This window comes from Tubulanus polymorphus, chromosome 1 (assembly GCF_964204645.1).
Source record: "Tubulanus polymorphus chromosome 1, tnTubPoly1.2, whole genome shotgun sequence".
Classification (NCBI taxonomy): domain Eukaryota; kingdom Metazoa; phylum Nemertea; class Palaeonemertea; order Tubulaniformes; family Tubulanidae; genus Tubulanus; species Tubulanus polymorphus.
Window position 1 is genome coordinate 20,799,272 of NC_134025.1, and position 18,304 is coordinate 20,817,575.

The 18,304-nt window shown below is 38.0% G+C and overlaps 1 protein-coding gene across 1 annotated transcript; it reads right to left on the reverse strand.

Annotated features, from left to right (window-relative positions):
- Positions 1-340: 340 nt before the first annotated feature.
- On the reverse strand, positions 341-17,291 carry LOC141901371 (coatomer subunit beta-like). The gene is made up of 21 exons (XM_074788571.1): positions 17,201-17,291; positions 14,991-15,082; positions 14,563-14,792; positions 13,716-13,885; positions 13,058-13,172; positions 12,877-12,969; positions 12,256-12,393; positions 11,996-12,115; positions 11,546-11,653; positions 11,046-11,192; positions 8,798-8,943; positions 8,371-8,467; positions 8,237-8,288; positions 7,791-7,905; positions 7,200-7,320; positions 6,045-6,272; positions 5,205-5,529; positions 4,370-4,489; positions 3,249-3,484; positions 2,466-2,621; positions 341-1,849 (listed from the first exon to the last, which is right to left on the reverse strand). Exons 2-21 carry the CDS (start codon positions 15,079-15,081, stop codon positions 1,775-1,777), a joined length of 2,883 nt encoding a protein of 960 aa, XP_074644672.1. The 5' UTR covers position 15,082; positions 17,201-17,291; the 3' UTR covers positions 341-1,774.
- Between the last annotated feature and the right edge of the window lie 1,013 nt (positions 17,292-18,304).

An 18,304-nucleotide genomic window follows, 5' to 3' on the forward strand; every position in this document is an offset into this window, starting at 1 on the left:
GTCTTGGAATGGAAATACAGCCTTAATTTTAAGATCCGTTTCCAGCCAGCATTGCCTGCGGCTTTTTCGTGCTATAGTTGAAAATTAAAGCGTAACAGGCATTTTCAGCAGCAATTCTCTTGCAGGGGCTATTTCCCCTGCAATAGTTCAGCCAGAAATTGTGCAATAGCTTTGTTTTACCCAAAGCAGTTTTTCGAGTTATGGTACTCACACTTTTGTCGAAATCTTGAAAAAGATTTGCTATCATCCACTGTACAAGTTCTCCACTGATTGAGGTTAGCAGTCGTCTACAGCAATCTTAAACAACGTATCAACTAAACGATTTAATTAATGACTGCATTTTTATTCATGCATATATATCATAAATATAATAATATATATATATATAATATTCTTTATATCTCCAGATAACATTTCCCTAAATGAAATGTATCGTTTTTTGTTTTTCCCTCGGCGGCCTGTTGCCGGAGTGACACAAACGGGCCATACACAATGATATGGGAAATATGACACAACTCTTTTGCGAAATAGCCGAACATTGATAGGTATTGTAACATTCTCAATTCGACTAAACTGAAATATTTCACATATTCAACAACTCATTTATTCATGTGGTCAGGATCCAGTTCCGCAGTCGTGAATTCGACTCGAATTGGGTTCATTTATTGAAAAAAATAAAACAACTAATTATTCTTTCATACGTGGCTTAACCCTTTCAGTGCGTCCACACCGCAGTGCGGCGTATAAATCGGTGATGGATTTTGCTAGTACAACGAAAAGCTGTGTATTGATGTTATTAGTAATTAGTACTTATCTCTATTGAAAGATGGCAGCACCTGTCAAACATAGTGTCAGTAACTGACAATACACCGCACTGCAGTGTAGATTCACTGTAGTGGTATGCCCACTATTCAACACACCAAAAATTTTTTCAAATCATCTCCAGTTCTTTCGGGTATCAATTAGTCGGCACAGAAAGGGTTAGACTACCAGCTGCACGTAGTACTGGATCCCGATTAGAAAGCTTTCTTCTGAAATATTTCGGCATCATAAAAAAGAACAGATTTGCTTACTTAATTCTACAACATTAGTCTAGGTAAATTCATCAGGGAAATTGCAGTAGCGCTCCTAGCAAGCACCTTGGAATGAAGAATATACATTTACAACCCCAAATTATCATACAGAGCAAAAAAAATTCCAGAGATAAACTTGACAATCACTTTAAACACTCAACACAGCTGAATTAACGCATGACATACTTTCATAATCCTTCTTTCATGTTTTTTAACCGTTTATTTACAGAAACATATCGAGAACTAACCACCAAGAAAACCATCTAGAAATTATCAACGTCATCAACGAAAACTACCATCATCCGTCCGCTTGACACGCGGATATTTGAACGAGAAATTTCGCGAGCACGGCGAGACCCGACATCACCCGATTCATGTAACAATCGACCGTTTCTGCCAGGATACACGCCGCAATTGTAGCAGTTGTTTCAACGCTTTCGTCGAAAAAACGTTGTATCGCGCTTAGTTGATCCGTAGAAAAATGCGGAAACGACGATGATCCGGTGTATGAACCCAGAAAACTCCAATTTGTACGCTAGCCCAGATGATTAAAGAATATTTATCCTTTTCGTCCACACTCATTTGGCCCATACACGCGTTTCACATTATCGCAATGTAATTTTTTTAAGTTGAACTCCATTCCGAGAATGCGGCACGGCTTCGAAATTGTCTATTGTCATAATTTAGAGGCATTCCGCTATTCACACAACTCCCGGTGATTTTATGGCTTTCTTTTGCGACATGTTGATCTTATCTCCGAGACTGAGAGCCATTCCCTGAAAAAAAGAACACACACAAATACATCAATACATGGCACACCAAATGGATTTTTCTTTTTTATACAACCATTGATTTAATCCAGTTATAATGAATAGCCTTTTTAATAGAATACTTAGAATTAGAATATTTAATTTCAATGTTGTAATGTACTATACAGTATAAAGTTAATAGTATATAGTAAAGTATAATAGTGTTATACCAGTGCTCGATACCAAAATATTCTGAGAACTAATAAGCCAAATCTAATTTCAAATTCAATGAAAAAGCCATTTTCTCGCCAAATTTGATAAATGCCACGTTTTGTTCATTCTCAATGAACTAAAACTATATATAATAGAAACCATGTCAGACAGCAGTCAATGGCAATTCTAAAACCCAAGTCAAATTATTGTTTAATAAAGGTAGTTAACTCTGTAATGTCTGGTCTATCAATATTTCAGCGAGTTGACCAGTTTGAGAATCCAAGTAGAAGGATTTTCAAAATGAATTTTAGCGAAATTCACCAACTCGAGGAATGTTTACTGAGATGACTGGTTCTAAGTAAGCCGGAATAAGTCTACGACTATAACAGGATTGACTGCAAGCAAAATGTGATGTAATACTGATATTTACCTGACTTTTTGCTCTAATTCTGATGTGTCCGGTAACTGGTGCATCAGGTCCCAAATGTATCGGCTTCTCAATGCTCACATTAGCTAAGGCATCCTCTCCGAATATACTCTTGGCATACAGGTTGGCAGCCATGAACCCACAATCTCCTGATATCGCCTAGAAATAGAAACATCCAATAGAAATAACTCATCTGAAAAGTTTGCCATAACGGGGTTCATCGTGCCACTGCTGATAGAAATTAACTGCCATTCACCGCCTATGTCACGCCAAATTCACTGCCAACTGCAGGTGACCCAAAACAACAGTTTAATATGGCAATGTCTAGTGGGGAACCAGCACACCAGACTTGACTACAGTCGGTTTAAATTCCAAATTCATTTTAAATTTGTAATTAGTTCATTTTCAATCTATTTTTTCTCTAGGCTCACAAATCCCAAATATCTATATATCCAAATATGTATCCAAAGCACGAGCCTCACGACGCTGAACACGCACAAAATCCATCTATCAACATAGACAATGATGTAAAAATAATAGAAAATCCCTTTACTGCAGAACTCCCTTTAGAATTTAAAATGATGCCTTTAGATTTTGAAAGTTCTGATTACCAGATGAAAAATGAATTTTTATGACTTGCAAAATATTTCGCCACAAAAGCCAAATAGCAGTATACTAATAATAGTGACCCGATGATGGAATTTTTTGGATGGAAAAAATGATCACGAAAAAAGCAAACTGAAACAAAAATAAAGTAGGCAGAAATGGAAAACGGTCTCTTCGTACCTTCTCCGGAGTCAGACATTTCATGTTGGTCGATCTGATAAGGTGTTGCAGATATTCGGCGAGATCGCTAACGTTAGTGTTTACGGACACTTTGTTCTCCCATTCGAACTCCGCCCACATCTGTCTGAACTCGACGTCCGTACACGACGCGGGAACGATGTAATCCATTATATCTATGTGTATATCATTGAGCACGACGCAGTTTCTGTCACTAGCTGATCCGCTTACGTCGTATACTGCGAAAATATCATGAATTAACTTTCGTTAACAACAACATATTTCAGGGCTATCGAAATCGGACGCACTCGCTCGACAGTGACGGCATAGGTAAACCAAAAAATATGAGAAAAAGAGTTGATTTCCGCGAACAACAATGGTCGCTAGTCGGTCATTTTGCAGGGATGAGAACGCCGACCTGTAAAATCCGCGGGTTATTTTTCTTGAGTGACATACGCGAACCAGCTGACGGCGAAGCTATTTGGGGGGGTTTTGAAATAAAATAAGTTTTCCGAGCACTTAGAGTGATCTTGAACCCATGAACGACTATTTTATTTTGGAAGGTAATGGCTAGTTCCAATGTGGTACATCCTCATTTGATGACATTCAGCATCTCATGCATTACGGGTCGAGCCCTGAATTATTGCAGTAAAAATGCGCCGATGAATGCTCACTAAAAATCATCACCAAGTAGTGTATATTATCCGAAGGCGTTCTCCACACACACGCAGCAACAGTAAGTAGACCTATATACGTTACTACTGTTGCTGTGCGTGCGTGTCTGCAACCGATCGATAAAATACATACACACTCATCGTAGTACAAATGTACATACAAAATCACTGTGTTGCAATGAATATGCATTGAAATGCGATACTTTTATGTGACGATAAGTAAAACAGGCACTGAACAGGCTTTTACGGTTCACCTGATTACCGATTGCGCCGGACCAATTGAGTGAGATCATCACCCCCCATACTTTTACATCATTTTTGGACTATTTGGAAAATTGATATTTTTCAATACTGAAATCCGCGGGAAACCGCGGATCCGCGGGGAATTCTCATCCCTGATTTTGATTCTGATCAGGACAGTTTCTAGGCTGCACATGTATTTCCACTTACCGATATTACCAAAGATGATGCCATTTTCTGTTGAGGCCACCTTTACACTAGCTTTAATGTTACAGAAATCATGAGGTGCCATCACTACAGGCTGCGGTTTCTCAACGAGTTTCAAATCACCTGCAAAAATTGAAAATTTGAAAGTTTTCCTATAATCAGACTCGGTAGAGCAGGGTTATAAAACTATGTAAAGTAAACTTTTCCGTACTAAGCGCAGTAAATATTTCATCGAGTTGAGAATCAGGGAAGATTAAGCTTTTTTGGGAAACATCTGTAGACTCTATTGATTTAGATAGTGGTAATACATAGGGGTCCTAGGACACCATATTAATTGTGAAATGCCAAACAATTCCATAAATTCAATAGTTAACAAACCTGGGGCCAGTTGCTCAAAAAATGGTTAAAGACAACTGGCGGATATATACCATAGCAACAATGATATTTCAATTGTCACTATGTCAACTATCCACTGATTAACTGTAACCAACTTTTGAGCAACTGGCCCCTGGTCAACATAAACGGAAACCAATGACATTGACTGTAGGTGACAGTGCCAAGAATTTGTTTGCTATAGATGTGTCTATGGTTGACATACATAAACCAAATATTAAGATGATACACCAAAGAGCGTTTTGAAAACCTTGCTGCCAATGGGCCAGAAACAGTTGAAACAGGGACACTGCACATTGTTTCCAGGGGCAATCCCCAAATACGATCAGGAATAGTTAAGACATAAGAATCATTGACGTTACTGGTTTACTGGTAGCAACATCTCTGCGGTAAATTTAACTAACCACACGGGACCATAATCTGCGTTACGCAGCAACTCACATACCTAAAGTAGCTAATTCTAACGTCAGATTCTGTAAAGTGTCCGATGTTTGATTGACGATTAGCACATCGAGTACGATATCGTATTGGTTGACATGCACGTACGCTTCGGCGTAAACCGGATCGGAAAATCCAGTCAATTGCGTAACCTTGTTCAGTTTCGACGACGTAGTGAAATCAGCGTCTTTCTTCGCCGACGTGCCGAGGGCTTGGGACAGCGTCAGCTCGAACATGTTTTCTGTAAGACCCATGTCGTTTTTGTTGGCCAATTGCAAGAAGCTAATCGGGTCGTCGGGTTGGATACGGATTTGACGTTTCTCACTGGTTTGCTGAAAATATAAACGTGATCATTATCTTTCAATGTAATCCTCTAACTTGAAAAGGGCAGAACACGTTATTACGAATCAAACTCTAAATCCAGTAAGACGTTGTAAAATGTGATATAAAACCCCACACTTAGAATCAAGAGTCCGAGATTTCTACATATTTCAGATGAATCCTAGGGCCTAGGGCTGTGTGAAATGTTACCAGGATTTTCCGCATTTAATCATGTGAAGTGATAACAACGTAAGCAATTACTGATCACAATCTGGCCTCATCAAAATCAAATTTCATTAACTTTAACACAAGCTAATGCGTAGATTATGAGCTCCACAGTATAGGGCATCATAAAAAGGGGATCCAAATATTACGATGGACACTTTTCAAATTTTTCACAGATTTTTCAGATTATTTGACAATTTTTCGCCCAAAAATCCATTTTCGCAAAAAAAATAGAGAAACAATTTTCGCTAAAATATCGTTGCAGCTGCAGTTACCACCACGCCTTTGAACATCGGCTTACCTTTGCAGTTTCGCTGTCCTCTTTAGCCTTCGCTGTGATCATGTTCGACAGCGCTTGTCGACAGAAATCGTTGAACACGTGGTTCATCATTTCGCTTCGTTCCGACAAAACGCGCAGACATAACGATATGCGATCGACGTCGTCATCGGTGATCGGTTTTTCGGGCAAACCGGATTTGCCGAGGTGAAGTATCGTTGACATGATCAACATCGCTTCGGCGGCGAATGCCTGAAAACATACATACGTAGGATTTATACGACATAATCAACCTGTTTGCTCCTCGATAATTGTGTACGCCCCGTACCAGATGACGTTAGCTTATTTTAAAACAACACTGAAGTGATTAAAATTTAGAGAATGAAAACATAACAAAATATACATATACATATACATATACATATACATATATATATATATATATATATATTTTGATGATGCATGAATGTGGTGACACCTGTACAGCTGTATATGAACTATAATGCAAGCAGTCTTCTGCTAATCATTTAACACCTATGTACTGCGTACTAGCATGCTGTGGTGTACTAGCCCACTTTTACAGGTCGTATACAGCCAACCGAAATATCGGTCGCAATGGTATACAATAGGCAAAATTAGTGACCGAAACTTCAGTTGTTATTGGTATTCAACAGGTTAGGGTTATATGCCGTAATGAAGAAGGTAGCATGAAGTAGGTACTACTTATTCGTGACGGTAAATTCAATTACATTTTACAAACCACCATTGATAAAAACACTATATCCGTGTTGTGACGATAAATTAACTAGCTAGTAGTTTATTCGACGTTTCGACTATATTCCTGAAGATGACAAATAGAATATAGTCGAAACTTCGAATAAACTAATTTTCGGACTTTGTCTTTCATCGTCATTGTGGGATTCTCGTTATTTTTGGCTCCATAAACATCTTCTATTGGGATCAAATATTGGCTAACGGACAGGTGTTCTAAATTCAACTTTCATTGTCAGACGTTGAAAATTCAACTACTGTCAAAGGATTAATTAGTCTGAGGGCTAGTCAGACCGAGGTTGTTTCATGTTAACCTGCGTTGAGTAGCGACGTAGTGAGCCACATTTTCTAACATGCAACTGGATCGTAGATCCGGAAAATCCGGAGAATTAGAAATTTTATACTCACATTTTGTCTTTTTGGATTGTCAGTGATGGATATGTATTTGAATGCTAACTTTGTCAACGTGGTGGCCAGTGATGCACCAACAAAGAAGTCTCCATCCATCAAGTGCTGTCGCAGGGTTGGTCTGAAATGAATCCATCGATCAAATCTCAAATTGTGAATAGTAAACAAATGGGGAAACTCGGACGTGCCATATGTACATTCTACCAAAGCTAAAACCTTCATATCGACCGATTTTGACTAAACAACGAACAAATATGTTGTGTTGTATAAAAACAACATACATAATTTGCCCAATATTCTAGCAATACCAGTTACATGTTAGCTTGCCCCGACAGTTCTTTTTCAAAAGTTAAGTACCCTTCAAAGGTAGGACCCATAATACATAATCATCATCATTCTTGATGTGCTAGTTTATGCCACAGTGCAATCATTTAGTAACTGTATTCCCCAATTCCAATCGACAGACCTACAATTTGGGAACACAGACAAGTGCTGAGCAAATAAAGTAACTTATAGATTAAATGCGGTCTAAGCCACCTTCGAAAAATTTTATCAGTTTCATAGATGCCTTTAAAGTAAGATAGCTCTCACCTTTCCTCGGATTTTTTGGCAGGTGTAACTGTACTGAAGACACTTTGTGTAGCATATGTACCATCAGCAGTGACAAGTTTCTTTACACCTGAGGTTTCACTCATCAAGGGATCCTCTGTAAAATCAATGCAAATATCGTAATTAAAAGGTGGTTGGTGAAAATACGAAATACAGCACAGTCTCCAATAGAGTCTCCAGCAGAATAAACCGCTTGTATCACATTAGAAATCTATTGCTTCCTATTGAGTGCTGAAAGTTTTACAGGAAATTAATTTTGGCCAATTCGATTGAATTATTCTATTTAGAGTTCCTGAACAGAGCAGAGGTAAACCCAGCGCAACTAGGAGCATAGTCTTGCTTAACATTTGGCAATTACACCAGCTCTGACCACACTGAGTAATAGTGAGTCGGATCTGTAGGGATCTAATGTATAAAAGTACACTTACCTTCAACAGTTTCTCCCGCTGCTTTCTTCATTTCGTCATCAACAATTGGTATCTGAAACCGAAAAATTATTGAATCATTATCGCGTACTACAAGAAATAGAAGGCTGCAGCTTAGACTTTCGACATGTACACACCTCCCCAAGAGACTGTCGGATCAATAACATCACATTCTGGATATTTTCCGACGACGAACAATATTCACCGAGGATCCACAATCCAGCGCGGAAAATTCTGTCGTGAAATGAGACATGAAAATGACAGGTTAATGAAAATCAAGTAAGTCACAATTAAATTAACTTAATTCCTGGGCCCGGTTTCATAGACCGGTATCAAAGTTATCCCTACGGATAACTCCTAAATCAGGGTAACAACCACCATAGTAACAATGAGAAACCATGTCCATGGTTATAACTGACAAATTTCAAAATGTTCCCAGGGACTATTTTGCTTCCACATCTTTGAAACCCAGTTCTGAAGAATAACGGATTTACTTCATATTCAAAGTAACTCCTTAGGTCAGTCGTGACTTACGATGCGCCTTATGAAATCTAAGAAACGTACTTGATTGCTTTTATGGTCGGGAAAACGTCCAACAGTTTGCTGATTATCAGAGGTCGAAGGTTCTCGAATCGTTGTATCGCTTCTCGTATGAACACAAGCACATCTGCAGCAGCCAGTTCATTAGTGTCACTCAAGAACTCAGTCAACTGTAATGAGAGAACGCATATTTTTGTACTGTAAACTCCTAAATGGATAATCGCTTCGGTTCAGTGATTATTGTTTCGAGTTAGGCGAAAATTCATGTCAGACAATTGAAATTGAATTGATATTTCACTCTTAAAATTGTGTTCAAACTTAGCGACAATTATTTGAACCCGGAGTCTGAAAGGATAAAAGTAACCGCGTAAGAGTCAACAACTGTAATTCTAATTAGATGACAGCGATGAATACAAAACAGCAAAATATTCTTATCGAATGTCTTAATATACAGGGTGTCCCATTAATTACTATACATAAAGAACTGCCTGTATCCTTCACATTTCTCAATGAAATGTTTTGATTTTCCACCAAATGATAGAAGGTAAGGGTACTTTTGGATTATTACCGTGGTTGCTATGGTAATTTGCTTAGTGATTTCGTAGCAACTGATTACATTGTTGTAGTGATTTTTGGTATTTCTGAATTAGAATAAAACACTACTAAACCATGTCTATGTCTCTGGAAGAAAAAACCTACATAGTATGCTGGTGGTATGAGAATAAATCTGTCTCAAAGTTGTTAAGAAGATTCAAAGTCAAGTTTAACACTAAAACAGCTCCGACCAGAAAAGCAGTGTATGACCTGATAAAGAAATTCGAAGAGAATGGCTCAGTTGAAGACCAAAGAAAGAAGAATGGGAAACCTAAACACTCCACCTCAGGCGAATCTATTGAGAAAGTTAGAGTTGCAGTGGACGATAACCCCTATAAATCTGTTAGAAGAATTTCATCAGAAACAGGAATAAGCAGATCATCAATCCACAGAATTATGGTCAATGAACTGGTTCTCTATCCATACAAAATTCAAATCAGACAGCGAGTGAGAGATAAGGACAAGGTGTTAAGTCGTCAGTTTGCGCGATGGATGTCACAAGAACTGCAGGCATCACCGGAATTGCTTCAGAAGATTTGGTTTAGTGATGAAGCCCATTTCTATCTCACTGGTCAAGTCAACAGTCAGAACTATAGATATTGGGGTTCTGAGAATCCCCATTTGATTGCTGAGAAGCCGCTTCACGTCACCAAGTGTACTGTCTGGTGTGCTCTTGGGTCATCCAACATTATTGGGCCATACTTTTTTGAGGAAGAAGGCAGCGTAGTCACTGTGAATGGAGCCCGCTATCGTAACATGTTGACACATTACTTCATTCAAAAACTTCGCAGACATCAAGGAGGGAGTCTCAATCAAGTGTGGTTCCAGCAAGATGGGGCGACATGTCACACGGCACGCAAAACGATTGATGTTCTACGCAAGCATTTTGGTGACAGAATCATATCGTTGAAGACTACAAACAGCTGGCCCCCATACTCACCTGACCTAAATCCACTGGATTTTTACTTGTGGGGCTATCTGAAGGAAACCGTGTACCGAAACAAACCAGTAACTATCGATGATTTAAAGAGAAACATCCGCAAAGAGATCCGCACTATCAACAGCGATGTACTGGGCAACGTACTGAGAAATTTCAATAATAGACTGAATCATGTGATAAAATCAAAAGGCTCTCACATTGAGCATATTTTGTAAACTAATGGGATTTTAATAAACTGATTTAATATTACGAAAAGTATTATTGTAGTCCATCTTTCCTGAAGATTTGGCTGATTTATCTCAAGCGGTTTGGAAATGAGAGGCAGTTCTTTATGTATAGTAATTAATGGGACACCCTGTATAAGACATTTGAGTCCTCTGGACCATTCATATCCTTCCAATGTATCTCAAACTTTACATGATCCAAACCCCTGAACCCAGTTCCACAGTTGTGAGTTGGAGTTAACTCTGAGTTAAAATTAGTTCATTTTCAATGAGTTAACTCAGGGTCAAATTTTAACTCCAAACTGTGGAACTGGACCCAGTGGCCTAGAGATGTGCAACATTTGGTGTAGCATTGACTTCGTGGTGTAGCAGACCTACATTTTCAGATTTCCAATTTGACATCAAATTTACAAATTTGCTCTAGGATAGTGATAATCCTTGGTCCACTGAAATTCATCTCCAACTCATAAGCATTCGAAAAACTATAAAGAATATCTAATCTATTTAGACATACCAAAGGTATAATAGTAGAAGCCACGTCGGGGAACTTCACGCTGCACTGATGAAGCGTTCTGACTAACAACTGTCTGTACTTGCCAGTATCGTCCTGTTCGACTGAATCATTAGTTTTCATGATCTCCTTCTTCAATACTAACACCATCTACAGAACGAAATGCATTTTGAAATTATGAACATTCATCAGTGAATAGAGCCGAACTTATCAAAACTAATCTTCGTATTGAAGACGTATTGGGATTGTTGAGGACCGTGCACAAATTCCCTCATTTTCCTTCCATTTATCATTACTATCTAATGCTCTTGGGTGTTTTCTATTTAGGCTTTTTTGGCACAGCGTCCTGTGATCCTTCTGAGCCTGTGCTTGCATTACGTTAAACTTATTTTGCATATCATTGGAAAACAAATCATTCTATACACTCTTAGACTGAAATGAGTAGTTTTCTTTTCTTTGTATCTGGATTCATTTTCTGAGTCCAGAAGTTATAGAAGGCTTACCTCTTCGATGTTCCTAGATGTGACAAGATCAAAAGCCAGGTCAAGAGTTTTCCTGCGAACTTCTAGATCTGGAGCTGACAAAACTCGCAAAATGTCCATAACCAATTCCTAATGAAATGAGTTGGTGAATTTACGAAATGTGGAACACAGTCATCTTCCGATTTTGAGACCAATGGCTTTTTGGCCGAATAATCAGTGTGGTAGATACTTAGAAATCAAGGATTCACAGTATCATACAACTGTTATTATAAGCTTCAAAGCCTACACAACCAATCTAAATTTCATTTCAATTTTTTTAATCATACATCAAGATGAATATCACAGTCTCCAAAAATTTCATTGGCTATTATGTCAGTACAGGGAACGTTTTTTGACGGGAATACAACATACTGATAAATAGAGATATGTATTACACAAGCTTTCATTTTATTTTCAAAAGAGTTATCGTACCTGCATCACTTTTTCATGACCCGGGTTATCCTTGAGCGAAATCAGGCGATCCAAGACGATCAACTTGACGTTGTTATCGCTTTCTTTCACGATCAGCTCAATGTAACTACTGGCAGCAGCCTGAAATAATACAGTAAAAACATAAACAATTTTGCTTATAAAAGCCCACGACTAAAATGAAATTCACTGAAATTCATTGGCAAAATATTTCAATAGGAACCATTATGACCTAGGGGATCGAATGAGACATTGAAACAAACCTTGACAGCGGTCGGAGCATTCGACAGCGTAACCAGTGTACCAGCTGCTTCGTATCTGACCGCAGGGCTCGATGAATTCAGTAAGTTGTAGATGCAACGGATAAATCGCGCCCTCTCAGAAGGATTTGCGTGGCAGACCTAATATGTAAAAGAGATTTTTATTTACGGCATTTACGGAATGTATGAGTACATATATCGATTAAACAAAAACATGACATAGTCAATCCTCGATCATTTGGCGGCAACTTCGCACAGGGGCGGAGGGGTGGTCAATGGCTTTTTATCGAATAATCAAGGGTTGGGGATAATAACCGATCACTTTTCAATTGACAATGAGCATTTGTAATTGAGAATACAAAGCATTGACAGAAAACTAAGGATACCAAATAATTAAGGGGGTTGACGAGGTAAAACTTCGCTATGAATCGCGAAGATGAGTGAAATCTTAATCCAACAATCACAAAGTTGAAAAACCCGCAAAATACGTAGAGATACGTAGAGTTTTCGATCAAGCAAATGAAAGGACTGTGATTTATGTTTAAAACCCAATATAAATGTCCTTTGAAAAGCGACAGAAACAAATTTAGACTCCCCACCAAAATATTTCAATAGCAAACGCACCTTATAAATCAGTTCTACGATCACCAATTGTAAAATGTCGTTGAAAGAATGAACTTGATCGATACAGCTACTCAAGTAAGACAAAGCTCGATCCTGTAACGCAATAATTCACATACTTATTAACGATAAAATTACATTTTATGAACTTAGATTATTGAGAAAAGATTCGAACGGTACAAACCTGGTCGGCGTGGATTAACATCATGAAAGCGTTTCTCTTACAGGATGCATCCTGCTCTTGTTCGAGAAAGTTGGCGATCAATTCGGGAGCATCGGGAATCAGGAAATCGTGATTTCTAAAATAAACACATGTAATTTTGTAATGTCAAAATAAAGTCTTGAAATACTACAATCACAGTAGAATATACAGGTCATACGGGACTACCAGATGTTTTGGTTGGAGTTCTTAACATAAATGGGAAGAGTTTGATATAGAAATAATGGTTTCATTGAAAAACCTTCATTTTGATATCTTGAGTATTGTAGATACTTTTTTGTAATCAAATTCTAGTCATCGTAGTCAGTTGGACCTGGGCCTGGAACCAAAGTTGGACTAAGCCAACAAACTTAGGCAGGATTCCAGTTTGAATAGTAATTCAGGATTACTAACTCTCTATCACCCTTCTACAGATAATACTAATCTCGAATAGGTAGAACCTATTCTGGTCAAGAAGTCAGGCTTCAAGTCAAATATCTCATCAACTTTCTGAAGAATCCTGCTGATGGCATCGAAACTCAACCGCAGTACAGAAGCACGGCCGATTTAGTTCAAATCCCCACAGGGAGGGTTCGAGCGTTCATCTAAATGGTGGCATTATCTCTCTGGAACAACTACGTACCTGTAAATAGTAAAAATAGCAAGCACAGTATTTCTCCTGACGTAAGCGTGTCGATGCTCTAAACACTGTCTGATTGCTGGCATCAATGGCTCCAATAATTCAGGCTCCTTCAGCTTACACAAGAACCTCAAAGTCGATCCACGAATGAATTCATTCGGATGTTGTAAATCCTACAATCACAAATATCAATCATCATTGGACAAGCAGCTGCAAAGCAAAAACTCGATAATTCAAATGGACGTAAAACCCAATGATGTACATAATAGATAATCAGTTTAAAACCCACTATCATACACAATTCAAAAGATTAAAAGCGAGATTTATTACTAATGAATTAGAAATAAAAGATACAACGTTTTGGACTATCTCTAGAGCCCATTGTCAACGACATTTTTTCTTTTTTATTCTTGAGTAATGAATTTTCTTTTAACCTTTCAAATTTCGTATAGGCCTAAGTAGGCTTTAAACTTATTATCTATTCTCCATGTCAGTGTGGCTATACTCTTATCAAATGGACTTCATTGCTTATTCTTGTGGCTATAAAGGGGAGGGGAGTTAGTTCAGCATACAAGATTACAACATTAGTGTTTTTCCATCATTAAATTTGTTGTTAAAATAGTTTGGGATACAAAATCAAAACAATTAATTGATTGCACATGTACAATGTTCAAAACTTAGTATTGATTTCTAAACATACATCAAGACAATCCATTTGAAGTGTTTTTAAAACTTCCCAAAATAACTGGATTTTGTCTACGGAGGACAGACAGACGGATGAATGAAAAGTGGACAGCCAAGAGGGACTTAATTCCCAGATGGGCTAAGAATTGTAGGTGAAAATACAAACCTTCCTATACGCGTCGCAGACAAGAATCATTTCCTGCATCAGTTTTCCGTCGCCGGTGTATTTAGGAACAACTTCCCAGAATATCAGTAGCAGCTTTTTGATTGTGTGATCTTGGACAGGCATCACGAAACGTATGATCGTCATCAGAATGGAGGGCAATTTCTCGCCGTTCAGAATCAACTGTATCGTTTTCTTCAAGGCTTCCACTTTCATTTTGTTGTCACCTTTTTCTGTACATACAGGTTAGAAAACAGTTTTAATCAGAATGCACAAATATGAAACAATAAAATTCCAGCTATTCCGATACAAATGTCACGATGACCGGTTGGTCATAAAGTTAGTAAGTTATAATTGGTTCATTTCCGATTAATTTTGCTTCAAAATCCAAACATTTTGCCTCTGATAAGGTATGAGAAACTGGAACCTACCTAAATCTTGTCGAAGCTGCATCTCATTTGGAGGCTCAACATCGGTTGGCACGTTGATAAGGGTGTAACACCCTTGCTCGTTATTGGACATTCTAGAAAAATAACATATCGTAAAATGGTTTGAAAAAATTCGGATTCCATCAGCTTGAATGAAATTCAAGTTAAAAGGTCAAGTAATAATTGCTAGGATATAAAGAGGAATTATGCGATATCAAAATGGATATTTCGCCAAAACGGCATAATTGTAGGCCTAACTGGAAGGCCTATACACTTATGCTATATTTTGACGAGTATCTTCGACTTTCAACGATCCATCAGCATAGTGAAAAACAAATTAATAATTGATTTATCAATTCCACAATCACAAAGCCGAAAAATAAAAAAGGCAGTGGATATTTTACCGTATACGGCTGAGTATTTATTTCCACTATTTTACCGTTCATCGTCGCTGATTGGCTGATTTACACCGTGCATGCGCACGGTGGTGCACGACTTAGAAAATTCAAGGAAAGTGTGGAGAACAGAGTTAGAACGGACAGAGCGAACCTGGGCCAGTAAATTACTAGCGTAGCGTCTAACAACTAGGCCACCGAGCTCGCTGAAAACCACCCGAATGTTTTAACTATCTATAGTACCTCACCTTACCCTAATCCTATCCCTAGGGGTAAAACGGAACCCTCTTCTCACCCTCTCCACATTAACCCTATCGAAACCCTAAACCCAATATAATGATTTTATTGTTACTTTTATTAGTTAATACTGTATATATAGTAATAATGTACGGTAAAATAGTGGAAGTAAATAATTTGCCGTATACGGTTAAATATCCACTCACCACTTCGAATAAAAAAACACTCAAACGTTAAAATTCATCAAAAAATTCAAAATAAACCACAGTCCAGTAGCTCAGTGGGAAAAGGTATGATACTACTATAGGGGTATTCGTTATCAGTGCTGAATGACAAGTCGATGGCATTTGGAGTCTCCTCCTCATCTAGTCAGTAACCTGTCTGTGGTTTAGTTTCACGATCGGATATTTTCACAAACCACAGTCAGGAATGGGAAGGTCATTTTTGTATGAAATCTTCGTCAGCCAATTTGACTGACGAGTAATTTGCCTGGCATTTCATTGTCTCTTAAGATATCCGTCTAATTTTTGTTGTAATCGACGCACAACAGATTCGTAGTTTGTCTGATACCTATAACACCTCACCTGACGATCTTAATCCATGTGCAAATCGGCCGTAAAGTGAGAGTAAATTTCCGTAGAGTCAACAGCTGCCATTTTGAAAATTACTGGAGGTGCTGGCACCTGTGGACTGAGGCCAGGACAACAGCACAAACTAACAAAGCGAAACGACGAAATTGAAAAATATTAAGAAATCAACACTTATTCACATTTTTCTTTTACCAGAATTTATTATTTAAATATTAATTAAGGAAAACACGAAGATTTGAAATATAGGTTGGAAAACCATCAAAAATAAAAATTGTCGTTTCGTCTTGGAAGTTTTATATAAATCCTTGTAGGTCCCCTTGTCTTATCATGCCACATGTGCAATACAGAGAAATGGCGGCCAATGGCGAAATTTGTGGAGAAATTAATTAATTTCTCAAAATAATGTTGATTAATCACTCGAAACATGCATAAAATTGGATTATTTCGAAAGGTACCTGTGTAAGTTTGTGAAATAAGCCATTAATTGTGGACTGAAGTGGATAGAAAGTATATTTTTGAAGTGTTACTTTTTTCAACCGTGTTTTGGCCCTTGTCATCCCTAACGTTGGTATAAGCCCATCCGATTATAAAAGCTTACCACCAACGATTAGGTAACTAACTACTCCTCATCATGACGTCAGCAGCTTAAATCGTGTGGGCAACTCAATTCAAGATTCAATCTACAGTATCCTTCCTAGATTCGACCTATAAAATACTTTTACCAGGAGATGCCTAGGATAATGTATTGAATCTTCGATATTTTAACACCCAGCTATCGTGACAAGACCATGCACGGGTGGATTTGGCGGTACCGGCCGGTTTGTTGAGAATCTAATAAATCCATTCATTTCCGGGTTCGGAAAAATTTCATATGAGGGATATTCATAGACATTCGGGGAAGGGAAACATCACTTATCTTCATCAAACCATCGACTGGTAGATGGCCTCACCCGACAAGCAACTTTTCAGCAAGAAAACTCGCGTCACTTACCTCAATTTACCGTGTTGAAAGCGAATAAATCGAATAATAAATTGACAGAATTGCCACTCTCACTTACGTGGCGTAATCTCGCGAGATGGTACGAGACCCTCGCTTGCCGCTACAGTTCAATATCAATTCAACTAAATTTTATTGAGGAAAATTATTTGGAAACAAAATTATCGACATTGAAAATCGGTCAAAAGTGCACTTAAACAAAATAGAAAATTTTGTATAGGGCTCATACAGATTTTGAAGGCTACTTGAGCTTTCAGTCGAATGGGATTGGAATTTTGTAATCTGTCACCGGCCGATCCGCGGGCAGAGACCACAGGGGCTCATTTGAGGGGTGAACTGTAGCTTAGATCATCCGGTATCCCTGGTACTATATGCATAAAAAGAAAGTTCCAGGGATACTGGATGATCTAAGCTACAGTTCACCCCCAAACTTCAAATACGAGCCCCTGTGGCAGGACGCGATGAAACTCAAGTTCGTGGAACTACGTGGAAATCAGAATTTTACGATAATCATTTTCCCACAAATATGATAGAATTTTTTCAGATCACTGATTAAAAACAAATGTCTAGCCAAATGTGTTGCTCAGAGAACACATAACAGTAGTAATCCTGGAGAGAGTGGAAACTCACCGAGTGTGGATATTTCATTTATGGCAAGGGGTGCCAGTCGCCAGTCATCATTCCCCACCTAGGTGTTTCGATTGCCAATTAATTCGTGTCAATCTTAATACTTTTAAATGGATTCCAGTTTATGTATAAATTATGTCATATACAACATGGTCAGTCCTCCTGGGGTAGGCACAACAGTTGCCAGAGCAGTTGATACGATCCACATCTACATTAACTATGCAGTTACTGACTGCTAATCGACATAACCATTTTAAAATACAAAACTTAACAACGAAATCATCAATTAATTCCGTACATTTAATTTATTATATAAAACAACTCTAGTAGGACAGTGTGCATGGTGATGTCACATTTCTATTCTCTTCTACAACCATTGGAAAAAATAGAATAGATAACTTCCCATTTTCATACATAATAGTAATAACATTAATAATAATCATCATAATGCATTTTCAATAATAATAATAA